A 27,323-nucleotide genomic window follows, 5' to 3' on the forward strand; every position below is an offset into this window, starting at 1 on the left:
TTTCACTACAAAAAAACATGTAAATACTGACGTTTATTTTTGTAATTTATGTCGTTTTTAACTGTCATTATTTACTTGAGTGACGGTTTTCTGAAATGTCGTAATTCTTGCCGTCACAAAGTATAATATGGCAGTTATAGATGAACCGCCGCAACAATTGTCATTTTATACAACGTATAAAGTGACAGTTTAAAGAGGCAAAAAACGTCAGTTAAAACTGACGTAATATTTTTACTGAATAACAAATATAATGTGAAAAATGACACTTTAAACTGACATTATTATCATTATATTATGACATTTTTAATTGTCATCAATTTAATTAATTATAATTAATTTTGAAATTAATTACGTCATTATCAAGTGTATCAAGTGACGTAATTATTTAATTATTTATTCTTTTTTAATATTTCTTATATTTTCATAATTCGATTAGGTTGATTTGAACCTAAATCTGGATGAAGTGGCTCGATGAGCTTGAGATCGGTTATGGGGTAGCCAACGAAAAGAAGACTAGGCAGGAGAAGCAGAATCTCTTGCTTCCGAGTGGATGTTTGATGGTTAGGGAACAAAACACACCACATTCCGTTGTGGTGATAGTGAAAATGGAGAACTGAACCACAAAAGTTTTAGAAAACTGAGATTTAAATTCTTATGTTAATGGTGATAGCAAAAAATGAGAACTTTGGTGAATACTTTCGGTGTTCAAGGTTTGATAGCGGGAGGATGAAAACACAAGAGCGGGACATGGAAAGTGAAAGAGCAGACATGAAAATTGAGAAGTAAGAGGGAAAGTGAAATTGATGAAAGTTATATTGATATTAATTAAAAAATGACAGTTAAAAACGTCATATTTTACATGTAAAATGTGACGGTTCAAATAATGATAGTTAAAAATATCGCATTTTACATGTAAATTGTGGCAGTTCTTTAATTATCATATTATATCGTAAAAAGTGGCGATTTTAAAGAACTGTCATATTAAAATTGTTACAATATACATGATTTTTTTGTAATGTTTCAAATAATACTTATTTTTAACCACGAGTACTTGTGTTCCAAGCAATACTTGTTCTTATTGATAAGTGGTTCAAAAAATACAGTCTTAACTAGAAGTGATTATGTTCCAAACAATACTTAGTCTTAATTAGGAGTTGTTGTGTTATAAATGATACTCCATCTTAGCCAAGAGTAACTGATAACTAAAGAATACTCACTTTTAATAGAAATGATTAAAGTCCAAATAATACTCATATGTATTATGCAATAGTAGTCTTTCTAGTGAAACTCAATGTCAATTGAGAACCAACAAGTATTTGCAAAATTAAGTTTTGGAAAACGCTCTTTAAATTGTGTCTAACATTTATCATTATAGGAAATGTCTTAAGAAAATATTTTAATAGTTCATCCATCAAACATTCACTTCCTCTTATGGTTGAAATTGAATCCAATGGTTTTAAAGTTCATTAAAAAATTATTTAACCCTTTTCATCTAACTAGGCTTGTTTGAAGAAAAGGGTTTAAAAACAAAATGATTGCAATCTACAACCAACCTAAGACCTAATTTAGTGTTATTTCGTTGTAATATTATAAGTGCTCTAATTAAGATTATAAATTCAATTTGTAGAATTTAAGTCTTGTGTAAAAATAGTTATATTTCTTCAAACAAAATTAAAATTAGATATCTCAACTCTTCAATATGTCAAATGGAAATACTAATTAAATAAAAAAATGCAAAATAAAATAAGTAACATTTGTTATTTTAACATAATATGGAGAATTTCATTAATGAAAAACATCAAGTACATATATATTTGGAATCGAGTACACAAGACGGGTACCAAAGGATTATCCAAATTATGATTGAGGTTGAATCAAACATGGTGTCACATATATAAAACCATTATCCTTATATTTTGAAGAGGTAGAGTGTTCTCATTTTAAGGAGATGGAATTGGCTTCTGAATAGGCAATTTGGGTAGAAATGGTTTCTTGAATTTGGGATAAAATGGTAGTTTAGGAATAGACTTCTTGAAAAAAGGCTTTGGTTTTAAGAATTCCTCTGACTCAATGGTAGGAATAGGGTTTTTCACAGCAAATGGTTTAGGAATTGGCTTAACAAATGGTTCCGGAACAGGTTTAAGGACAGGAATTGGCTTAACAATTGGCTTTGGAACAGGTTTAAGAATAGGAATTGGCTTAACAATGGGAACTACCTTTGGAACAGGTTTAATAATAGGAATTGGCTTAACAATGGGAACTACCTTTGGAACAGGTTTAAGAATAGGAATTGGTTTAACAATAGGAATTATCTTTGGAACAGGTTTAAGAATAGGAATTGGCTTAACAACAGGAATTATCTTTGGTACTGGCTTAACTATGGGAATAGGTTTTGGGAAAATACCTTTGAATTTTGCTTCTTCACTGGGAATTGGCTTAATATCTGGAATTGGTTTTGGTGTAGGTTTCTTGTAAAATGGAATAGGAATAGGTTTAATGAGAGGAACTGGCTTTGGAATAGGTTTAGCAAATGGAATTGGTTTAGGAAACAACCCTTTGAACTTTGATTCTTCATCGTCTCCTTCTACATTTACTTTTCCTAATTCTTCATTCACAACCTTCCCATCCTTGTTCACTTCATTGCCTGCACAAAAAGTGCAGTTATTAAATAGCAGAAATGAACACAATACACAAAATGAATGAAGTTCATCAGGGATCAGTCTCTAGTTTAATACATTTTGAAAACTTACTAAGAAAAACCTCATACATATGAAAGCTTGAAAAAGAATAATAAGCACAAACCTGAAATTTGAGATATGGAAAGAACAGAACCTAAGTTGGCAAGTAGCAACAAGCAGAAGCACAAGAGTGCAGAGTAGAGAGAAGAACCCTTTCTCATCGTTAAAACAAGTAATGGAAGCTAAAAGGAGAAATGTTGAAGGCTTGAGTCACAAGTTGATGCATAATCACATTATTTATAATGCCTAGCTTTCATGATTTTTCTTAACAGAACTTAGAACCTTGGAGTTGATTCCTCATTAGTCATTACATGCTTTGAAATATGCTCCGAAATTATAGATTTTGTTAATTAGGATCATAATGTGGGTGGTTGCAGCTTTGACGTTTGTTTAGAGTGGTCAAATAGTGTTTTAACACCTTTGTTTTTGGTGTGATAATGATAGATTCTCTCTTCAATAAGTGAGCCTGAGAAAGATGTTTCATAAATCAACCATAATAATGCAATCATAATAATCCAACGTAGCATTTTTCTTGCTATCAACTTTTTTTGGCATTCAGCATTTGTCTTCTCCAAACAATGAAAAAGAAAAGAAAGACCTAATTTGGAGTCTCATTTAATGGAGGGAGAGCATCCATGGATTATGACAGCAGCAGCAACATCGGTGTTAAACACTTTTGACCTCTCTAAACATATGACAAATATGAAGAGTTTGAAAAACCAAGTATTCAAAGACATGATCAAGAAGCAAAATTCAAAGGATTTTTACACAGAGATACACCACATTTCAATCTCAATAATGATTGCATGATCCTTTCGTACCCTTCTTGTGTACTAGATTTTGGAATACATGTAATTAACATTTCTCCTTAATGAAGTTCTTAATATTACCGTCTGTAAGATTGATAACATGTATTGAAGTAACAAATGGTACTGAATTTTGTTAAAAGTATCTGTTTTCAATTGGTTTTTGCATTTTACCTCCATGATATATATATGATATTTAGTTAAGGGTGTTCATAAGTCATTGTCTTTTTTTCATCAGAATAGATAAAGAATTGATTTCAATGTAAACATTCATTTTTTTTATTTCTAATTTTTATTTAATGTGAGATAATAAAAACGAATGTTATTTCTTATTTTTATTTAATGTGAGATGATAAAAAATAATGTTTATATTGAAAGTGATTTTTTTTGTCTATTTTAATATCAAAGTCCAAGAGTATTTATTAACACAAATTCAAACATGTGAATTAACTCAACCAAAAAAATATTCAATTTGATTCTCATCAATCCCGATATCCGTCGATAAAACTGTTAGTAAAATGATCGATTAAATCTGATGAGATTACTTTATATATTAAGGAAGGGGTAGAAGAGAAGAGAAGAAGAGGAGGAAGAAACGCAAAAGCGACAAAGACACAAACAATGGTTATGTGGCAACACGTCCACAATGGTAACAACCATAGTTGAAAGAGGAGGAAAAAGATGAAAAGGGAAGATGAAGAGAAAAAGGAAGAGCTAGTGACAACAATGGATGCAACAACAGTGAAGTGGGAGGAAAGCGAGAAGGAGTGGAGAAACAAAAATAAATGAAAAATAAGAGGAAAAGGAAAAAGAAAAAAAAATACCAAATTATAACATTTACAATTAATTTGATCGATGTCAAAATTTTTCAGTAATTACTATCGAATATTTATGGATGAATTTGTAGTCAATTAATAATCACTAACAAATTTTGCATCCGTCATTAAAATTAATCGATAACTATTTTATTAATAAATTTTTGATCATCAATAAATTAAACAGTCAAATCTTATGAAATTATTTTATATATTAATAGAAGATGAGGAGACGTGAGAGCAACAGAGACCCAGCGACGATAATGATGTGAATAAACAACAGTAACAATCAAGGTCAAAAGAGAAAAACAGAAGAAGAAGAAAGATAATATATATATATATATATATATATATATATATATATATATATGTGTGTGTGTGACGGCATGTTTATGAATAGTTTCAATGACACCAACAGATTTTTATATTGAATTTTCTGATTTCTTATATGGTTGTGTTACTATTTAGTTAAGGGCGATAATATATAAAAACTATGTTTTCTACGCTATACCTATTCAACAATAATAAATGATATTTGTATTTTAAAATATAAAATAAATTAAAATATAAGAAATAGGAAAGTAAAAAATATTAGTTTATTATTAGATGTTATAAAAGTGTAAAAAGATGGAAGGTTCTGTGTTTATAATTTTCTTTTAATTAATTAGTTTGGGGTGATTGAATTTTGTTGATGGAATACAAAAGATATTATTTGATTGAATTTTGTTTAGCAGTGAAAGGATCGGTCCCATTTGTTGATGCCTCGTGAGTAATGAAGTAGGAGGGACTTCACTATCATAGTTAGATGAGTTAAAAAATTTAGTTGACCTTTTTTTAAAATGTTATTTTTTATTTTAATATATATATATATATATATATATATTATACTTTTAATTATATATTTTTTAAAAAAATATTTAATTATTTAATTTATATCTCTAATCAAAAATGTACTTATCAGCACTGTTTAAGTATGAAATCAAATGATTTCAAGAACTTTTTGTGTCGGTTTTCTCTTCTCTCCTTTTCAAACTCTTCTTGAATCTTTTTGTTATGTGAACTCCGAAGATGGGATACTTATAAACATTTCGACATTTAAGTAGTGATTCCATATGAGACATATGTATTAAAGCGAGTTACACACGTGAACTACATAAAGCTCATTTAATTAGCAACAAGTATAGAATTTTACTATCTTAACTTTAACTTTTGAAATGTTGTCAAAAATATACTTTAACAAGTTACTTGAAGCTGTCAACGTGCAGTCATAGATTTAAATCATTGTCTACATTATATTGTTGAAAATAATCAACCTAGGAAAAACATTCATTATAACAGTGATATTATTCGATATGTGATGCAAGAATAAATACCTAATTAGTATATAACCTATTTCTTTATTTTAATAAGAAAAATATGGATTTTTCCTTTAGCTACTCTTAAGTTAAGAGCATCTCCAGTCACATATTTAAGTTATTGGGAATGTATTTTGGCCACTAAAATTATTTGGTTTGTTTTATTATGAACAAATTATGAATGAAAGAGAAGCATTCGGTGAACATTTTCATATTAATTTTCAATGCAAAGAATCTCTACCCCACTTCTCATATCACTTATTTTCGAACAGTGACCTTCGGTGCTAATTTTTTTTTCTTTATAAATAAATAATATGTTTGTAGTTTTTAAATTTAGGATTGAAATTTGTTCTTCTTCCAAATTTTGATACATCTTAATCTCCAAATTTTTAGAATAAATAGATATAATTCCTTTAATCCAACGGTTGTTAATTTTTTTTTTACATGTCATGATAAACGATGTTTCAATGATATTTAACAAGAATATATCAAATAATGTAAACAGCTCAAACACTAGTCTGAAACGTCATTTAACATATTAAAAATCATCGCAATTGAATTAGAAAGACTTTAGCTATTCAATTTCCAAGTTTGAAGAATAAACTATATTAAAATTTAGGATAGAAACGAATTTTATTTCAGCATTAAAGTTTAGAAATTAAAAACTTATATTTAACTTTCTTTTACGGACAATAACAAATATAAATCGAAAGAGAATGATAAAATTGTCAACATTCTTATACAAAAGCCAAAAAAAAAATATAAAAAATAAAAAATAAATTGAAAGAGAGTGTTTGTGTGACAGAAACAGAAAGCTACTCTTCGAATTTTAGTTTTTTGTGCAGTTGATTTCATTGATTGTGTCTAACCTATGTTTTTACAGACATATACATAAAGATTAGAGTGATTGTAATCAAACTTACAACTATAAGTACAAACATCGTCTTCCTATTATCAATCACTCACTATTAACAAAAGAAAATACATTAAAAAATCTTTTTCTTATTTGTAAAAGATTTATTGAAAAGAAGCATTTGAGATCCCTATACATTAAAAAGTATACATAAATTACATAGAAGTTCTAAATCTATCTATGTAATGCGGCTCCACTCGAGGAATTCGTTTGTCGGGTTGTAATATATTACATCTGTCATTATATAAGAATAAAGACCTATAATATTTGGATTAAAAGTGATGTTAAATATTTTAGGGGAAATCTAGAATCATAGAAATGGGATAATTTTCAAGCATAAGAAAGTTGATCCTATAGAAATCTTTAGTTTTGCTCAAGTGGCAGCTTGGGTGTGGATGAAACACAAGATTCCAGCTGTGAAGTTCTCTTATAGTGAATGGTACATATCGCCTATAACTTGCTTAAAATCTCTGTGACATGATAATGTTGTGTGCCTATGTGTAATAGGAAAGAAAGTGTAGGGTCTTCAAGTAAAGGATTGAAGGAGATTCATATATATGATAGAAGGACTTTTTAAAGAGGACGAAGGTAATATAAACCAATATCAAGGCTGGAACTGCAGAAGATAGATTGGAAGGTGTCAATGGTTGCGGTATGCATGGCCGGAAGGCTGCTCATCAGGAATGAATTACAATATATGAGCCAACTGTTCGAGGAGGAGGCTCACAGTGGAGCCACTGTCAATGGAAAATACTTCTTCCTTCTATAAGAAATACCTATGATAGCAATTAAAATGTGGTTCAGCTGGGTTTGTAGGAAGTATTAAGCTTAAATAAAGGGATGATTACATATTGCTCTCCTTTTATGATTGTAAATCAAGTTCTGGTTAAAAATTCTATTTGCTGGAGATGCAAATTTATGATTGAGAATCACAAAGATAGTACATGTGGGTTTGGTTTAGGCTGAAAATTATGTTTTGTTGTACATATAAAATTATGTAAGAGCATCATTTTGTTCATAATTGTTTGTATAAGGGTTAGAACACCCCTTAAGTGCTCTCTTTAATTTAATTTAATTCTTTGTTGATAAAAAAAAAGTTTATATGCGTAAAACCAATGTCATATATATAGAATCACAATCTCTCGATGACTATAATTATATATGAAAAATATATAATTCCAACAATATGAATGTTTATAAATTAGACTACCCCAAATATTTCATTTATCAATATGTTATTTTTATCAGTAAAGAATAATAGCTATAATCAAGCATGGGTGTATTTCATGTGCTTATTAAAAGAAAAAGCCTATTTAGATATGGATGACAATAGAAAATTTTCTGTACAATTGACTGAGAATTCCTTCATCATTGATGCCATTATATATTTAAAAAAACACACACAAAAAATATATTGTGCATTCAGAGATATTATGACTTATATTACGATTGTTTTCGATTTATATACTCTATATGTGAGCAGATTTCATTCTGCATTACTTAACCCAGATAATTTTTTTCCACCTTCAACATATCACAAAGAAAGCATTTGATTACTCTACATCTTCAAAACAATTCAGAGAGTGAAGTTATAAATTAAGTGCATTTGTTTTTTTTTTTTAATATTTTTTCATGTACTGACAAATAATCAATGGTTTTTGGTATAGCTTAGTTAAAAGTCCATAGTTATGTCTAACCTGACTTTATTTAGAAGTTATAAATTAATATCCAACCCTTAAGTTAATACAATTTAATTTTAAAATAACAAATTATTAAGTTAGTTTAATTTTAAAGTGTTAAAGTGATGGATTGCTGCAATTTTTTAATGACACATGATCAAGATGAAAAGGGAATCACAAAAAATATGAAAAGGAGATACAAATATCATTTAAGCCAAAAATAGAGAAATATATTATTTCTATTCTTGGAATAATACACATAACTGATATACAACATTATTGAAACAATTGCATTTACTGCATATAATAATATTCTAGCACACTGCACAACATGGGTGGGATAGGGTTTTTGCAGAAACGCCATTGATTTCTTAGAACAGGCGTGACCATAATGGAAATAATAGAATGGATAACATTTTCTAAACCATGGTATGGTTTCACAGAATAAAGATTCTATGATCTTATGTGGTGTGGTTTCTCAAATTTGGAGTGAAAGTGGAAACTTATAACTAGGGTTTTTGAAGGCTTAAAAAATCATCACTATGGTTTTCAAGGGATGTGTTTTGGAATAGGTTTGAAAAATGGAATTGGTTTAGGAATGGGTTTAAAAATAGGAATAGGTTTAACAAAAGGAACCGGTTTTGGCACAGGTTTGATAATTGGAAATGGTGTTGGAACTGGCTTGAAAACAGGAATTGGCTTATAAAAAGGTACCGGTTTTGGAATTGGCTTAATCACTGGAATTGGGGTTGGAACTGGTTTGAACACTGGAACTGGCTTATAAATTGGAACTGGCTTATAAACCGGCTTTGGAATTGGCTTATAAACCGGAACTGGAACTGGTTTAGGCTTGTAAACCGGAATTGGATGAGGCTTGTAAACCGGAATTGGATGAGGCTTGTAAACCGGAACTGGTTTAGGATGAGGCTTGTAAACAGGAACTGGAACTGGTTTAGGCTTGTAAACCGGAACTGGTTTAGGATGAGGCTTGTAAACCGGAACTGGAACTGGTTTAGGGTAAGGCTTGTAAACCGGTTTTACAAATGGAATTGGTTTTGGAACCGGTTTAAAAAATGGTTTCTTGAAGAGTGGTTTGTGATGGTGAAAAAGGAACTTTTCGTCTTCATAGTGTTCATTTAGGGTTGTTTTTGTCAGCTCTTCACTTCCAAGATTCCCATTTGTGTTAACTTCAGTCCCTGAAATAATCGATTTAAATGAAAATAAGTTAAATATTCAATGAAGTGTCATGATATAATGAAAAAATAATACATTAAAAAAATCACTCAGGAACTATATGATTAAATTTATATCACAAAGTAAACAAGATCAGTAAGGAAAAAAAAATTGAATTTGTAAACTGTTATGAAAGTAGGACCAGTTTTTCTCTATGATCACATGCATGCTGGTGCAAAATTAAATTGAATGGTTCGTGACAATAATGAATATAATATCAGTTAATGTATTCAGGTAGTTTTAATTTTCATTTACTGAATGTATACATAAAAAAAGAAGCAATTACTTGGTAAAAAAAAGTAATATATCTGATGTTTAGAATATAAAATGTATTTAATTCAACAATATAGGTTCAATTGCATTAAGATTAACATAATAATCAAATACTATAACACTTTTTTCAACAAAAAGAGTTTCTATATTTTGAATTTGTTAACCAGTATAAGTACTGATTAACATTTGTAATACAAAGAAAGTACAAATATTTTTAAATTATTCATGAGAAAATTAAGAATGTATATGATTTATTACAATGCTAACTATTATCGATGTTGTTACCAGGTTTGGTCGATCAATTTTCAAAATGAATTGACTTGATTATTGACGTGTGACCGAATTTTGAATAATCAAGAGAAAAAAGTTTATCTATAAAGACTCTTTGACGATCAAGTCAATAAGAGATTTTGGATAAATATTTGCAGATAGACTTTTCCTCGTGGTGATTCAGAGCTCGGTTACACATCAATGATCATATTAGTCCTCAGCCAAACCCGATAAGAACAATTGATTATTGATGAACTACGTATGATGAATATTATCACAGAAAAGGAAAAACCAGGAACCTGAAACTTCAGCTGTTGCCGCAGCAGTAACAACATAGCAGAAGGTGATAACAAGCCCAAGACGCAAAATTGCGTTTAGCAGAGAATGTTTTCCCATTGAGCCACACCACGTTGTGCCAATGAATGCTGAAAATGGAAAATGGTGTGAAGGCTTGAGTTACACTTGCCCCATACCTGCATTATTTATAATACCTGGTTTGGTTTCACTCTGCATTAAATGATTATTATTTACTACACTTCTTCATATCTGTGATTAACACAATGCAACAAAGTTGTTGATTTGACTTTTATATCTCTTGAGACAAGATCATGAGAAAATGTGGTTGAGAAAGAAAACCCTAATAATAAAGTGACTGATTAGGTTTTCAATCATCAACTATGTACCAATTAATTACATTGTATAAAGAAATTGACATGGTGCATTAAGTGTTGAACTGCATTTTTGTGTGTAAATAAAGAATTTGGATTTTTTTTGTACTGTTCCATTACCGTGTCTCTATAATACATTGGTTACCACTAATTTTAATGTTTTAAAATATATTAAAAAGATATTTAAAATACTAACACAGTATATTTTTAATACTCAGCAGAGGACAATACCAAAGAACCAATAAAGAATGTGGACTGGTGAATAAACTATAGAACTGAGAGATTTTAGATTTAGTTAGGGAGCATTATTGGTGGTTGGGAGTGTGTTCAAGATTGTAGAGTTTAATAACACCGTTTTTGTAGCTGAGAATGTATGATCTGTGTTGGCTCTAATAAATGAGCCTCATAAATTAGGTTGGTTTTTTCTTATTGGGGTTTTAGAAGAATATTTTTGCATCTAACTAGGGAAGGTTTAGAATTTCTTAGCATATGAAAAGAAAAGAGAACAAAATTGATATACGTCTTTTCATGGTAATGAAAAGGAGGACAATTCTTTGTGATGAATTAATGTTCCTTCCTCAAATGAAAAAACATTTTTAACTTGGTCATTTATTTCTTTACAAATAGTAAATTTAATGAAAAGAAAATGACAAAAAGGTACAAAATACTGCCTCTCTGATGTCATGTATACGTAAGAATATATACAAGACCCTTTATTAATAAAATATATTTGTTGATATAATAAATATTGAAAATTAGATAATTTTTTCACTCTCTTACTAGGATTGAGGAGTATGAGTAATATTACATAGTCATTATCCTCTATGAATAATATTGATTAATTAATTAGATGAAAACAAGTAAAAAGAGAGATGGTTGATTTTGAAAAGACAATAATAATAGTACAAATTTTTTATCGATTTAATACCAACGATTAAATTAATATACTTTTCAAAGAACTTGAATTAAGTGAGAGAATCTTGGGAAACCAGAAAAAAAAATGTTGAACAAATTAACACAAAAATAGTAATGTTTTTAGAAAATAACATTTCTCTTCTTTCTTCCAGCCTCCTGAATAATATTATATATCCTTTTCTGCATTCGTTTTTTTTTTTTCTTTTTTCATTTTTAGATTGTTCGTACAATATATAACTACTAAAAAATTAACCATTGAAATGGGTGATATTATCATTATGATATTTATATCTAATTGAAGATTAGAAAACATTCATAAGTGTAATAATTTTAAACCAATATTTATACATACATATTTTAAAAAGTGAAATAATTCCCATTAAATAAACTTTTAAGTATGATATGAAATAAGTTTAATGTTTATTCTTAAACTAAGAATATCTACTCTTTAATTTGAATAAGAAATAATTAACAAGAGTTAGTCACTAATATAAGATCCATATATATATATATATATATATATATATATATATATATATATATATATATATATATATATATATATATATAACTTAAATGTTAATTTGGTCATTCATTTTAATTGTGAAACTAAATTATTGTTTGAAGTTGAGCTATACCACTTATTTGTTGAAAGTTGAAGAAAGATTAATAAGTGAAACACTAAATAAAAAGAAAGAGACTCAAAGGTAAATCTTCTCTTATTTAATCTTTAATCGAAAAAATTGTGTCGGTACATCTAAAAATCTTGTATCACTTCAAAGTTGAAATCAAGAGTAATTTAAGTATACCTTTTTTTTCTCTTAACTATTCATTACTTTTAAAGCTACAATATTGGAGCTACCAAAATGAATAATACCTTTAAATAAATTTTAAAGCCTTTGTGCATGGTTTGAGGTCCTAACTTTTGTATTAAAATTAAAGATTTCAATTTTAATATCATATTTTCTAATTATGAATGATACTATGAATAAATATATCACTATGAGTGTGTTGTTAGGATGGTGTTTACATTTTTGTAAGCATGTGCAATTTAAAGTTTTTAATATTTTTCGTAAGAGAAATCATTGGTACGTACTCATAAGTTGAAAGTTTCACATCAATTAGAAATTACAATAACAAGTGGTTGTAAACATTGTCTTACAATCTGATTTTGTGAAGTTGAATTAAATTTAAAGTCCACTTCCTAACATAGTATCAAAATCATTGTTAGAGCCTATACTAGTGAGTTTTGTTGGGCATATTGTTCCACATGCTATTGGACCATCCATAATGTCAAGTTCCACGGTCCTCGATGCGACGGGGGTTATGTTAGAAGTTCTACATCGACTATAAATAAGACAAAATTAGAGTATATAAGAGGGTGCAAACCTAACTTTACAAATTGGTTTTGTGGGGTTCAGTTAGACTTAAAATTTACATAATTATAATTTGTGTATGTTTTGTAAAATATAATTTTTTTAATGAATTTGGCATGATGTCCCCATATTTTTTTAGTTTATTTGTTTTTAATAAATTATTATGTGATAATAAATTATCGATAAACTTTGATACGGAATATTTATAAATGATAAAAAAAATATATCAGTGATTAAAATTATTTTATAATATCTTTAACGTGTATGTAAGATATAAGATTGAATCACGTTCGATCTTATATCTAATATAGTATATATATATATATATATATATATATATATATATATATATATATATATATATATATATATATATATATATATATATATATATATATATATAAATAAAAGCCTAGAGATATACATGAAGAAAATGAAAAAACTTTACTCCTTTCACACTGTTTTGACTGTGAGGTGATAACTTGACCTATAAATGTAACATGGTGTTCTCACAAAGACAACAACTTTACCTGTGCAAAAGCTATTGGATGAGAAAAAGTTGGAAGAAGATGAATGAAATTGAGATTGTGGTATACATTAAAAGTAAGATGAGAAATAGGGAGAAAGATGAAGAAGCATGTGGCATTATGAGAATTCCAGGTTGGAAAGAAAGTGATGTACCATCTCTCTCACCTCAATCACTTCTCATTCAACAAAAAACTGTATGGGAGGTGCATTTCTCATCCAATATTAATAACAACTCGCTTTTTCATCAACACTTTCAAATACTCTTATAAAATAATAATACATTAAATACGTTTTTAGTTCTAAATTTTAATTTATTTTTTTCCAAACTTTATATAATTTCGTTCTCCAATTTTTAAATTAAAGAGATACATTTCTTCTAATTCAATTGTGTAAAAAAAAAAGTTACGTTTTAAAAAAATTGTGATTGACTTTTACACAGACGTCCAATTATAAATCAATTGACATATTTCGATTCAAATATCAATAGTTTAATACATAAAAAAAATTAATATCGTTAAATTAAAAAAAAATTGTATTCATCAATCTTTTAAATTTGAAAATCAATACATATCAAAATTTGTGATAAAAACAAATTTTAACTTCAAATGCAAATTTTAAAATTAAAAATATATTTAATCCTAAATTTAATATAAACTAAATATAAAATAAGTTTATTATATATTAAAATATAAAATAAATTTATAATTTATAAATAAATAAAAATCTTATCTTATGAATTGACTTTTTATATTTTATATTTGATAAATATATTAATTTAATTTTTGAAATAATTTTATTACTTTTAAATTAACTGGGTTTATATATATATATATATATATATATATATATATATATATATATATATATATATATATATATATATATATATATATATATATATATATATATTGGACACTGCGAAAATTAACATGTCAACTTAATCAATTTTCAGAATAGCTGTCGGAACTAAATTTACATATTAAATTTGGGTATAAAAACACTAAAAATATTTTGAAGATACTAATTTTATTTAACACAGGTCATATTTTTAGAAACTAAAACTTATTTAAACTATTTTTTGTATGTACAATTATAAGTTAAAATTCATAATCTCATGTATTCTGCTTGAAAACCTCTTGTCCTAGGATCAATGCTAGACATTTTTACATACAAAGGATGTATTTGGCAAAACAAAAAAAAGTAGACATATAATATTTCATAAAAAAAGTAGACATGTAATTTTATTAATTATTATACATTTTATTACGTACAAAATATTTTATTTATCAAATGTTTACATAATGTTATTTAAAAAAATGTTTAATTTTTCTTTTGAAATTAAAAGTTTTTTTTTGTCAAAAATACTTTTAAATTCTTTTTTTTTCATTTACATTATTAAAGTGGGTTTTGTCATTTTTAATAAAGCAAATATTTTATCAGACTTGCACGAGGTGGGGTGTACCTAAAATATATCACTTGTAATTAAATAACAAAATGCATCTCTAATCTTCTTTTTTTCTCATTTCTTAGAAAACTTTAGAGAAAAGGATATGTGAAAGAAATTTCAAAGATGGGACAGAGTTTATAAAGCATTCATATCTACAAACCTAACAGAAAGAAAGGTACAATGATATGAACTCTATGAGATTTGCTAAATTTAAGAATATGGTGGATTTAAAAAAATAATAATTAGATCAAATGATGATACGATAAAAAGAACATTGATATACCCAAAATATTGTAGAAATGAAGATAGGAACAATATATATAAGAGTAAAATGAGTCAATCATTAGTGGAAATAATGAAAATTAAAATAATTTCTTGAACACTCCATCTTCAAAACATTTTTGGAACACCCAATTTAAAAATACATTTTAAATTGTTTAATTCAAATTAATAAAAAATAATAATACAAATGCATCTAAATTGTACAATTCAAAAAACTTTATTTTTGTTGTTCCTGAGTGTTATCCTAAACATTTTTTTATCAATTAATCATTTTTTTTTATATCCCATAGAGTTGTGAAAAACATCATGAAAATTCAAGTGAAAAACCTTTAATCGTATAATGTTGCTTATTAGCTTGCTTTACCCTTCGATTGTTATAGTTTTGGATTTTCACAAATGTGACTAAGGCTTTTCTTTCTACAATCTCATAATTGCTATCAGCACCCCATAGTAAAAGCAGAGAGACCAAAATACCCTTTGAATTTAACTTCAGATTTAGTGCGTGTTTGGTTACGTGTTAAATTGACGTAGAATTGGTTTTCTAACGCGAAATCAGTATGTGTTTGATTTCCAAAATTAGATAAAGAGTAAAAAATTTACATTAAATAAAAAACAATTAATTCTTACTTTTGCTTTGGAAAATTAATTCTGCTAGAATCAATTTTTCAACACTGAACCAAACACACCCTTAATTATTTTCATTGCGATATCTTCATCTTTCTGGTACACAATTCATTGTTGTCGCTTCAGATCGTTCCAAAAGTTTTTCAGAATATTCAATCTAAAGTACTAATATTTGGAATGTGTTTTCTAGAGTCAAAACTAACATTCCACAAAATATAATTCAGAAGGAATTTTTTTTTTTCAATAAATACCTTTCGGTGTATATTTTGAAATTGATGATGCAGAAATATCATCAACAGTCATTCAAACAAGAAAGAGTTAAATATTTTTTTTTTAAATAATATTTTATACGATTTTCATAAAAATACAAAAACTCCATTATCCTACTCATTCGTACTTTTTCAACCTATCAGAGTCTACTTAATCTCATACTAACATTACCGCTATCACTACCTAAACTTGACAAATTAGTTATAGTTTGAACCAACTTCCAAATACAATAGAAAGGGTAGAACAGGTATTTTAGAAGTATTAGGGTGGAGGTAGCAATTATGGAGTTGCAAGAAGAAAAAGCCTTGTTGCCTTTGCTGCCAAGTCCGCCATAAACGTTCATTCTCCCCCCTTCGAAGCAGCCTATTTTTCATCACTGTTGTAATTAATTTTATATATCAGCGTTAAATAATTAAATTTTAAGTAATTAATAATTGCATCTAATTTGAAAAAAAATTATAGGTGAAATGGATTACTAGATATTTGTGTGTTTGTTTAGCATGATTAGTTAACTGAGTGTAAAAACTTAATATAAGGCCTAGAGAAAATTATTTATTAGCCATGACACTTGAATAACTTTTACACTTTATACTACTTACATATAAATAATAATCAACAAATGTTAGGTAGGAGTAATGATTCTGGCAGACAGAAGTAAATGAAAATATAAAAATTAAAAAAAAAAAAAGATTAAATATATTTGTAGTTCGTATGCGAAATTGAAATTTGTTTCTCTTACAAACTTTGATACATTTTAGTCTCTAAACTTTAAAATTGAATGGATATAATTCTCCAAACCGTATGGCACATGTTAAATGACGATTCAGGTTTGCATTTGAATTGGAACATGTCAAACTGTATAAACAACTCAAACGTTAGTCTGAAACAACTCAAACAATCTAAAAATATTAACGCAATTAGATTAAGAGGATTATACTTATTCATTTTGAAAAGTTGAAACCAAAATGTATCAAAATTTAAGACAAAGACAAATATCAATTTCTTGTCAAAATTTAGGAACTAAAATTATATTTTAAAAAAAAAAGAAACCTATTTATATCATCAACAATATGTCTTATCATTACCTCAACTCATTGATTACATGCATAAAATGATATTATAAATTTGACTGCTATAACCAAGATAACAACTGCTATCTTATTCACTATACACCAAGTTCTTTCAGTTTCATAGGAGTATCAAACTACAATTACTATAGACAAAAATCAATTCAGAATAACAGATAAATTGTCTTAGTTTCAATCTTGAATTCTGATCATTCTGAAACAACAAAGAGTACAGAGTCTAGACCATCAAATGCAGATTACAAGCAATCCTAGAATAGCATGACGAGAGAGAAGCATGTTTCACTCTCCTTCTGGACCTCTCCCTAACAAAGTCATCAAAAAATCTTTGTAGTCCCCTGAGGTATCCCCTATAACATCATCATCAAGACTGCACTTGAACATGTTAGAATATTCAAATCTTACTTTCAACAAGTCAACTTCGGCTCGAGTTACGATAGCTCTGTTCAGTGAATCTTCATCGGTTCCAAAACCAACAATTGAATCTCTTATAACCTTTTATATGCATAAAATCCAAAAACAATGAGATTAGAATCAATTGCTGCTTTTTAGTATTCTCAAAATGAATGATACAGGAATGGATTAATAAGTCAAGCTGAAGAAATTAGGGTTTACCTTTGCAAAATGTTTCTCAGGGGAATCTATACACAATATTACCAGCTGTAGGAGAGTTTCCAAATCACCATTACCACAACTTTTTATGCCCTGTCAAGAAAATAATCCAAACCCCTTATGGATGCAATACAATAATCCACTATCAGTGAGATTTTCTAAACTATTAATTACCAAGATACTGTCACATCATTGTGGTAAGTAACTAATGTTTTCACTTAAGGTTAAAAAAAAGTTCTTGTTTCAGGTGACAAAAATCAAAATCTTATACAAGAACCGAAAATTTGAAAGCAAAACCTGTTCCAATGTATTCCCATAGAGGTTTTTGTAGCATGCAAAAGTTTCCCGAAGCTGGAAAAGATTCCTGGTGCTAAGTGTCCACACAATATGATCATCATCCAATTTTTTGTTGTTGATAGCTTCATGCAGTTTTGATGCTTCTGACTTGGCAACCTCCAAATTTACAGCAACTTTATCATATCTATATGAGCTTACCAAGCTCACTAAAAGCTGTGAAACAGTATTATGCAATCACTTTTCCAGAGAAAACAAACCATGGAACAAATTGGAAACTGAATCTGATAGTGAAGTTAGTCATTAATACAACATTACTCGAACTTTTGTAATACCGTGTGAAAAAGTGAACTTTAAATTTAACTCGACTTCGTAAAATCAACTTGTAAGGTAAGGTGAGGTTTATACTTATGTATATGTATTATGAATCTCACTTATCTTTAGGCGATGTAGGATCTCTGACAACTTGAGCCTTAAACTAAGAATTACATAACACTTACCTAAAAAACAGCTACTTCTTACTAGATTAGACAAACTCAGGTAAATGTTTTTGTTCTGTGTGTCTACGAAAGTTCCATGTTCTTACCTTTTTGAGAGGTGCAGCAACATTGGCAATAATGTCCTCCTCGAGTGAAGAATCGAAGAGAGAGCAATAAGCCTGCCTCACAGCCACCAAATGGTTAGGATTTGATGCACATGTTATTTCAACCAGAACCTGAAGCTGTTTGATCCCTTTTCTCTTAGCTTTCAATGCACTGTTTGCTAGTCTTGCGTGCCTTTCTGGAGGCTCATAAGTCCACAGAATTATAGCATTCTGTCATGCATCACAAGTGTGAGTCATAGATCACATGATCACTTAAAAAAAATGACATGATTTTGGAATATGATTGAAGTTTAGCAGTGAAGTGAACTTCATCCATGGACAACAAAAAATGAGTCCAGATTTTCTATTTGGTTTCTTAATGTTGTTCTCTGCTGAACACTAACAGTACACCGATGTTGATACTAAAATCAATAAAATCAGTATCTATGAATGTATTTTGCAAACAAAAATAAGAACAGTTCTGAACAAAATACGACAGAGAATCCAAATTCTAAAAAATGTGTCAAAAGCCTTATACAATTGTTAGTGTAAATATGAATGACATACTCTAAAATCACCAGACAATTCTGAATGGAGACGATCAATGAGTGATTCATTGTAAAGCTGCTTATAAGTTTCTGCAATTTCCTTCCTCTGTTGAGCATTCCTGTGTCCCAATACCAGTATCAGTGCTCTCTCATCTGTCCCAAATCCTGCACCAAATTTCCCACAATCATTATAAAGCTTCTAATTTGACATTAACCAAGAAAGAAAAATAGGACTAAATAACAAGAAAAAGCATCCATTGGCAATACCTCCAATGTCCCATTAATCAAATTCCCATCAATACTAAGAAAGCTCAAAACTTTGTCACAGACTCAAACATTCGACTCCATTGGGACGATAAAAAAAACCCACACAATTGCAGACAAAAATCATGTCTGCGGAAAACCCATCAGCCCAGAAATTAAAAACTACAAAACTTGATGTTTTTTTAAACAATTTTGCTTCCTAAATCTTGTATCACTTGGATCATGACAGAATTCGGTTTTTCAAATGTATCTTCAGCTTTAACACTCGTTTTTTCTTTTAATGTTTTGAGACAAAGATAGAGAGAAACCTTGAAAAGCCTTTCTGAGTCTTTCACTGTCTTGGGTAGGAGAAGGAACAAGCTCTGGCAGTTTCAATGAAGCCATTTCCCTGAGACAATGAACTTGGGTTTTTCAGTGCTTACAACAAATCCACGTTAAAAGAAAAAACACTTCACACGTGTTTTTGAATGTTTCAGTTCTTGTTCCCTCCTCAACGAAGCTCGCTAAAATTAAGATTTCGACAAGCCTTAAAGATTTACCATTTTGCCCCTGTCGCTGCTCGGTTTTTCAACTTCGGAAATTCCAATTAAAAGTCCTTTGCTTTTATGAAATTGAATAGCGCACCTTCATTCTCCTGAATTTCTGGGTAGCACCCCACACTTTTCACTTATTTAATTTTTGGACCTGACTGAGAAACTGATCAGGTTGCTATAATTATGATAATTATGACATATGTTACTTCTAAGTGGCATTCTGTGATGTTTCATTTTTAAGAATTCGCTTTCAACAATGTTATAATAAAACATGTTCCTATTAATTAAATATATCCAAAAGTTATGTTTGATTAATTTAATTTTCAAAAAAATACTTTATTAATTTTAAAGCAAATAAATCTACACGCTGCTGACATGAGAAGTTGACATAAAAATACAACTTTTCTCATTTTCATTATTTTGAAAATATCAGAAGATTATCCAAAACAAACGATTTTTTTCAAAAATTTCTTATTTTGACCAGTCTTTAGTTGTAAAATTAGATAACTGAACTTTTTACAGTTAAAAATACCAAATGGAGTTATTTTTCGTTTAACCTTGTCTCTTTAAGTGCAGGGGAAAATTCAGAAAATACTCAAAAATTCAGATGAGTGTGTTTTAGCAATGATAGCAATTTACTTTATAGTAAGAATTGATGTGCTTCTTTGTCTACGAATAAAATAAAATAAAGTTGCATTCATTAATCACACATTTCATAATCATATCACCTACCATCTACCAAAACGTGTGGAACACATCACTCCCTATTCATAAAATCTTAACAACCACATATAAAAGATAATTGTAATATAGTTACACCAAAATAAGATAATTAATTGTAAGGACCAGAAAATGTTTAAGAATAGAAGAAGATGATTGTAAGCAAAACTCAATTGTTTTGTTATTAAAAACTTGAATTATAAATAGAAAACCGATCAAGTTTTATTTTATTAAAATTATTATTTTTCTAGATTTTTTTCTACCTCTTTATTGTTAGTTATTTAAACGTGTGAATAAACAGTCCTATTTTATAGGACTGAGTGGGTCTGTTTAGTTGCTAAGCTCTTGTCTAGATTGTTGCCATGCAGTTTTTACGTTTCTGTTTCATTTTTATTCTGTTTGAGAGTCACGTCTGTAAGGCTTATAAAGCCATCATTCTATGATTTAATAAAGTATGCAATCTCTTCATTTTATCAGAGTGTTATTCATACATTGAGTGTTAACAATTGGTATCAGAGCTCCGCAAGGGGCCTGATCCAGGGAGACTGAAGAGAGCATCAACTGTGAGTTTAAAGCCATGACTACCTCAGATAAATTTGTTCAACCAGCCATTCCAAGGTTTGATGGGCATTATGATTTCTGGTCCATGACTATGAAAAATTTTCTACGCAGCAAAGAACTATGGCAGCTCGTGGAAGATGGAATTCCAACGCTTGGTGCAACGTCCACGGAGGTGCAGAGGAAGAGTGTAGCTAATGCACAATTAAAGGATCTGAAAGTGAAGAACTTCTTGTTCCAAGCTATTGATCGAGAAATTCTTGAAACGATATTGGACAAAAGCACGTCACAAGCAATTTGGAGATCCATGCAACAGAAATATCAGGGATCAACGAGGGTCAAACGTGATCAACTTCAAGATCTTCGACGTGAGTTTGCACTATTGGCGATAAAGGATGGCGAGAAGGTTGATAGCTACCTTGGGCGCACACTCAGCGTGGTAAACAAAATGAAATCTAATGGTGAAGTAATGGATTCCAGCATCGTGGTGAGCAAGATACTTAGATCTTTAACCACAAATTTCAACTATGTAGTGTGCTCTATCGAGGAGTCTAATGACTTGAATACATTGAGTCTTGATGAACTCCATGGCAGTCTGCTCGTTCATGAACAATGAATGCAGAGTTCTCAACCAGAGGAACAAGTTTTGAAAGTTATGCACGATGATAAAGCGGGTCGTGGTCGTGGTTGTGGAAATCGTGGACGTGGGCGAGGTCGTGGCAAACAGCCTTTCAATAAGGCATTAATTGAATGTTTTCAATGCCATAAGCTTGGCCATTTTCAATATGAATGCCCTGGAGTTGAAAAACATGCTCATTACACTGAAGCGGCAATTGAAGACGAAAATGAGATTTTGTTGGTAGCATATGAAGAGGTGACACATCCTGTTCAAATGGAGGATTAGTTTCTGGATTCTGGCTGCAGTAATCATATGACGGGAAATAAGCTTTGGTTCACAAAAATAGATGAAGAAGGACTCCATAAAACTGTCAAGCTTGGTAATGATACTACACTTGAGGTGGCTGCTAAAGGAAGCATTCGGGTTCAGATTAATAATATTAATCACGTTATTTCAGATGTTTATTACGTTCCAGAACTCAAGACCAATTTATTAAGTCTTGGACAACTTCACGAAAAAGGGCTTACCATTTTGATCCAACATGGTGCATGCAAAATATATCATCCAGACAAGGGATTGATCATTCACACTACCATGCGAGGAAACCGAATGTTTTATTTATCAGCTTCAATGTGTCCTCAACATTCTCAATGTTTCCAAGTGGAAGATACGTCAGAACAAGAAACACAATTGTGGCATAGACGATTTGGACATCTCAATTTCAAAGGACTTAATACACTTGCACAGAAGCAAATGGTGATCGGGCTACCCTCACTGAAAATTTCTACTATTGTGTGCACTACATGTCTTGTTGGTAAATAGCACCGTGATGTCATACCAAAGTTAAGTTCTTGGCGCGCATCAACTAAATTACAGTTAGTTCATGCTGATATATGCGGTCCCATCTCACCCGCTTCGAATAGCCGCAAAAGGTACATACTAAGCTTTGTTGATGATTATTCACGTAAAACATGGGTTTATTTTTTGCATGAAAAATCCGAAACCTTCAATACATTCAAGAGCTTCAAAGCCTGTGTTGAAAAGGAAGTTGGGACTCATCTTGTTTGTTTGAGAACCGATAGAGGAGGGGAGTTTCGGGTAAAATGAGACACTTTTTGGGAATAGAAGTAATACAGAATGAAGCATGTATTTTCATTTGCCAAAGGCGATATGCGCTTGCGATCCTAGCACGTTTTAATATGTTAGACAGTAACTCAGTACGAAATCCCATGGTACCGGGAACCATTTTATCCAAGGATGATGCAGGAATTCCGGTAGATATTACAAAGTTTAAACAAGCAGTTGGTAGTCTCATGTACTTGACAGTCACACGACCAGATTTGATGTTTGGAGTCAATTTAATTAGTAGATACATGGCCAATCCCAAGGAGTCTCATTGGGCAGCAACAAAACGACTTCTCAGATATTTAAAAGGCACTATTGAACACGGTCTCTTCTATCAAAAGGGAAGGAAGATGAGTTTCGCAGCTTATAGTGACAGCAACTATGCAGGGGATTTGGATGATAGGAGAAGTACTACTGGATCAGTGTTCATGATTAGACCTGCAGCTGTATCTTGGGCCTAAAAAAAACAGCCTATGGTAAGCCTATCTACCACCGAGGCTGAATATATTGCTGCAGCATATTGTGCATGTCAATGTATTTGGCTCAAACGAATTTTAGACCATCTTGGAGTAGAAGGAAATGAAGCTACAGAGATCTTCTGTGACAATAGTTCTACCATACAACTGTCTAAGAATCTTGTTTTTCATGGTAGGAGTAAGCATATTGCAGTAAGGTTCCACTTTCTCAGAGATTTAGTCAATGATCAAATTATCACACTGAAGTACCGCAATACAAATGAGCAGGTGGTTGACATTATGACAAAAGCTTTGAAGCTTGACCAATATGAAAAACTTAGACGTATGCTTGGAGTACTTGCAATCAATGAAATAAGCTAAAGCTTAAGGGAGGGATTGTTAGTTATTTAAACGTGTGAATAAACAGTCCTATTTTTTAGGACTGAGTGGGTCTGTTTAGTTGTTAAGCTCTCGCCTAGATTGTCGTCATGTAGTTTTTACATTTCTGTTTCATTTTTATTCTGTTTGAGAGTCACGTCTGTAAGGCTTACAAAGCCATCATTCTATGATTTAATAAAGTATGCAATCTCTTCATTTTATCAGAGTGTTATTCATACATTGAGCGTTAACATTTATAACTCTAATCATTTTAGCCATTTATTTGAATATGAAAGTGCACAGTAGAAGCTTTGGTGTAAATGACATTATTCTATCCTATCAAAATTTGAATTAAAATAACTTCATATTTTACTTATTTTAGAGTGAATTTGTGAGATGCTTGTATGTGTGAGAAAAATTCTTAAATGTGTCTCTTTTGGGTTCAAGATGAATCTCTACATGTTAGTGATCATCAGAACATCGTTTAAAGTGAATTCGTGAAATGTTTGCATGTGTGAGAAAATTTCTTAAATATGTCTCGTTTGGTTTATGCATGTTAGTGATCACAAAACATCGCTAAGATAATTAACAAATTATTAATTAATTGAACACATTTTCTTCTAGATAACTAGGTGAATTGTGCACATTTTTTTTATTTAAAAAAAAAATTAATGACCTTGGCAATTGTAGACCAACTTTATTCCGGTTCATAATTATCTCAGCGTAGCTTTGGATTATCTTACACAAATTCACACTTGTTTGTTGACTAAGTTAAAATGTTCAATCAAATTCATATGAACACCTTCAATTACTTGGACAAATAAATGAGGTTCACTTTTATAGAGACAGTGACGTGGATGAATAATTTATAAGGTATAATTTCTGACCACGTTTTCCTCAACATAATTATAAAGGACACGGGTTCCATGTTGAACACTCTAAAAAATATTAACATATGTTACATGTCACCAAAATATTAGAAAAAAATTGAATATGTTTACATAATAATTATCTTTTAAGATTTTATACCTTGGTTGTGTTTATATGTGTATGAAACCAACCACAAGTTAAAGGATAGAGTCATATTCAAGTTTGTGTCCTTAAGGATGATTTTGAATTTGAATATTGCATATGAAAGATTATGATTGAGGATGGAGATTCTATTAAAAAAAATCTTTCAATTTTTTGGATCAATAAATATTTGGTTCAATAAAAGAAAAGATGGAATCAAAAAGAGTGTTTATTTTTAGATTTAAATCTTAAATTTCATGCAAAATGTTATAGTAAACTTACAAAAGCAAAATGAGTGAAAACTATTAATTGGTGAAATTAAATAATGTAGTTGTTATAAATAAATAAATAAAAAGTCTCTGTGAAAATTTTACTTATCTTGTGGCCTTAGGGTCAATTTTTGAGTTCGTCAATAAAAATGAATAAGTGCATTCTCATTGTTTTTAATTATTGAAAAGAGTGGAAATAATCACTACTAAAAAAATTCATATTTTTTGTTAATTTTGTTTTGAAAATTTTTTGGTAGGAAATACTTGTAAGTTTTATAAATTTGTAGGAAATAATTACTCACGAAGTAATTACTTGTCAATTATAATTCTTAGAAAAATAACAAAAAAAAATATTTTTTTCAATTTATTTTAATAAATTTACAAGAAAATCTCATGTAATATAAAAATTTCTAGTAGTGAATTAGTATGAATAATTCTTCCTAAAAAAATATAGTATTCAATATTAAGAATATCAAGATACTTATAAGTGGATAACATGGTAGTATTTAATTGAAATTTTAAAAGATCTTTTAGAATCATTGATATTTAGAATAAGATATTTCAATGATTATTTTATTGTTTAGATGTTGATGATATTTGTGTGACTTTTTATTCCATAAAACATTTTCTAACTTAAAAGTAACAATAATAGAGTTACTTCTTTCCAGTTTCAAATTTTTTTTTTACTCATAAATAAGTGCTTTTAGCAGTTCATTTCTGAGATATTGTTTTTATGATTATTCAGTCAATAAAAAACAATGTTTTTCTTTTTCTTATACTTATTTAGGTTTTATATGTTATTTTTTTTTATCTTACTACATTTTTTTTTAATTTTCCCTTTAATCACAAGATCGAATTTTTTTAACATGATTTAAACTTTTTAATGTTCAACAAGATGAAATTTTAGTTATTAAGAGTTTTATGAAAATCAACAAACAACAAAGAAAAACTAATAAATAAAAGACAATTATTAGACTAGGGTTATAAAAATTCTTATCAAATATTTATGTGAAAATAATATATATATATATATATATATATATATATATATATATATATATATATATATATATATATAAAGTAAACTAATAGATCCATTTTATAATCACTTTAAACCTTCTGTTTTAAAATAAAATATTTAAACTAGTAATTAAAACTTTCAGTCTATATTAATCAAATTTGTTTATGTTTTATATTATTTAATTTTTGTGTTCGAAATTTCTTTGAAATTTATGAAAACAAACAAGTGTTAAATGGCTGGTTGATATTTTGAAAGCTTGGTCTACATGTCCCATCAGGTACAAAGAGTTGACATGAAAACAACAAACAATTATGTCCATTCATGTTTGGAAAATTTAAATCCATGTTTCTCACATGGATTCTTTAATATATCATTTTCCAACCTACCAATTCTCACTTGATTTCATTCAAGAATGCATCTAACAAAGATTGTGCTTATCCTAGACTCACAATTATAGAGATTCACATTTTTCTCACATAGGAAAAAAAATTAACAATTGAATTTTATATTTATCTCAATTTTATAAAATTAATTTAAAAATGAAATTTATATTTATTTATATATTATAAATTTATTTTATTTTTATTGTTAGAAGTGGGCTTTTAAAGCCTAACTCAACTCCAAAAAATCAACTTGTAAGGTGAAGTTTGCACCTCACTTATATACTATAAAATTGTCTTATCTTTAGTTGATGTGGGATTTCCATTACACCCCTCGTGTAGAGGTATATATATATATATCGTGCGTGGGGTTACAAATTAATGGATAGTCTGTTAGCGGTCCAATAGCAGGTGAAACAAAATATCCAAAAAATCTCGTTAGGATATGTTTTTTTTTTTTTAACAATAGCTCTGATATCATGTTAGAATCATAGATTAGACATTAATGATAATTTAATAATAAATGATACGATAAAATTAACAAATAATAAATTTTATCAAAATTATTAAAAAATTAATTTGAAGTCTAATATAATTTTATAAAATAAGTTTTTAAAATAAGATCTACACAAAATATATATATATATATATATATATATATATATATATATTTATA

The 27,323-nt window shown here is 29.1% G+C and overlaps 4 protein-coding genes across 5 annotated transcripts; 1 reads left to right on the plus strand and 3 right to left on the minus strand.

Annotated features, from left to right (window-relative positions):
- Positions 1-1,744: 1,744 nt before the first annotated feature.
- On the minus strand, positions 1,745-2,994 carry LOC114170587 (protein PELPK1-like). The gene is made up of 2 exons (XM_028056096.1): positions 2,803-2,994; positions 1,745-2,644 (listed from the first exon to the last, which is right to left on the minus strand). The coding sequence occupies exons 1-2, from the start codon at positions 2,897-2,899 to the stop codon at positions 1,941-1,943; spliced, it is 801 nt and encodes a 266-aa protein (XP_027911897.1). The 5' UTR covers positions 2,900-2,994; the 3' UTR covers positions 1,745-1,940.
- Positions 2,995-8,490: 5,496 nt separating this feature from the next.
- On the minus strand, positions 8,491-10,550 carry LOC114168952 (proline-rich protein 4-like). 2 transcript variants are annotated; one of them, XM_028053943.1, is made up of 3 exons: positions 10,382-10,550; positions 9,198-9,502; positions 8,491-9,155 (listed from the first exon to the last, which is right to left on the minus strand). In XM_028053943.1, exons 1-3 carry the CDS (start codon positions 10,476-10,478, stop codon positions 8,856-8,858), a joined length of 702 nt encoding a protein of 233 aa, XP_027909744.1. In that variant the 5' UTR covers positions 10,479-10,550; the 3' UTR covers positions 8,491-8,855. The 2 variants fall into 2 exon arrangements, with proteins under 2 accessions (XP_027909744.1, XP_027909743.1); XM_028053942.1 differs by having other exon boundaries at positions 8,491-9,502.
- A 6,740-nt stretch (positions 10,551-17,290) lies between these two features.
- Positions 17,291-20,084, minus strand: LOC114168824 (annexin D3). The gene is made up of 6 exons (XM_028053789.1): positions 19,887-20,084; positions 19,334-19,479; positions 18,770-18,997; positions 18,187-18,399; positions 17,893-17,982; positions 17,291-17,772 (listed from the first exon to the last, which is right to left on the minus strand). The coding sequence occupies exons 1-6, from the start codon at positions 19,960-19,962 to the stop codon at positions 17,560-17,562; spliced, it is 966 nt and encodes a 321-aa protein (XP_027909590.1). The 5' UTR covers positions 19,963-20,084; the 3' UTR covers positions 17,291-17,559.
- A 1,324-nt stretch (positions 20,085-21,408) lies between these two features.
- Positions 21,409-22,293, plus strand: LOC114169374. The gene is made up of 2 exons (XM_028054513.1): positions 21,409-21,876; positions 22,012-22,293. The coding sequence occupies exons 1-2, from the start codon at positions 21,409-21,411 to the stop codon at positions 22,291-22,293; spliced, it is 750 nt and encodes a 249-aa protein (XP_027910314.1).
- Positions 22,294-27,323: the final 5,030 nt, after the last annotated feature.

Source organism: Vigna unguiculata, chromosome 11, assembly GCF_004118075.2.
Source record: "Vigna unguiculata cultivar IT97K-499-35 chromosome 11, ASM411807v1, whole genome shotgun sequence".
Lineage (NCBI taxonomy): Eukaryota > Viridiplantae > Streptophyta > Magnoliopsida > Fabales > Fabaceae > Vigna > Vigna unguiculata.

Coding starts and splice junctions, on each gene's coding strand:
- LOC114170587 (XM_028056096.1), bottom strand. CDS start 2,899: ATGAGAAAGGGTTCTTCTCTCTACTCTGCACTCTTGTGCTTCTGCTTG. Junction 2,645..2,802: donor TTCCATATCTCAAATTTCAG/GTTTGTGCTTAT, acceptor CTTTTTGTGCAG/GCAATGAAGTGAACAAGGAT.
- LOC114168952 (XM_028053942.1), bottom strand. CDS start 10,478: ATGGGAAAACATTCTCTGCTAAACGCAATTTTGCGTCTTGGGCTTGTT. Junction 9,503..10,381: donor GGCAACAGCTGAAGTTTCAG/GTTCCTGGTTTT, acceptor CGATTATTTCAG/GGACTGAAGTTAACACAAAT.
- LOC114168824 (XM_028053789.1), bottom strand. CDS start 19,962: ATGGCTTCATTGAAACTGCCAGAGCTTGTTCCTTCTCCTACCCAAGAC. Junction 19,480..19,886: donor ACTCAGAAAGGCTTTTCAAG/GTTTCTCTCTAT, acceptor AATTTGGTGCAG/GATTTGGGACAGATGAGAGA. Junction 18,998..19,333: donor AATTGTCTGGTGATTTTAGA/GTATGTCATTCA, acceptor GATGCATGACAG/AATGCTATAATTCTGTGGAC.
- LOC114169374 (XM_028054513.1), top strand. CDS start 21,409: ATGACTACCTCAGATAAATTTGTTCAACCAGCCATTCCAAGGTTTGAT. Junction 21,877..22,011: donor TAATGGATTCCAGCATCGTG/GTGAGCAAGATA, acceptor CAATGAATGCAG/AGTTCTCAACCAGAGGAACA.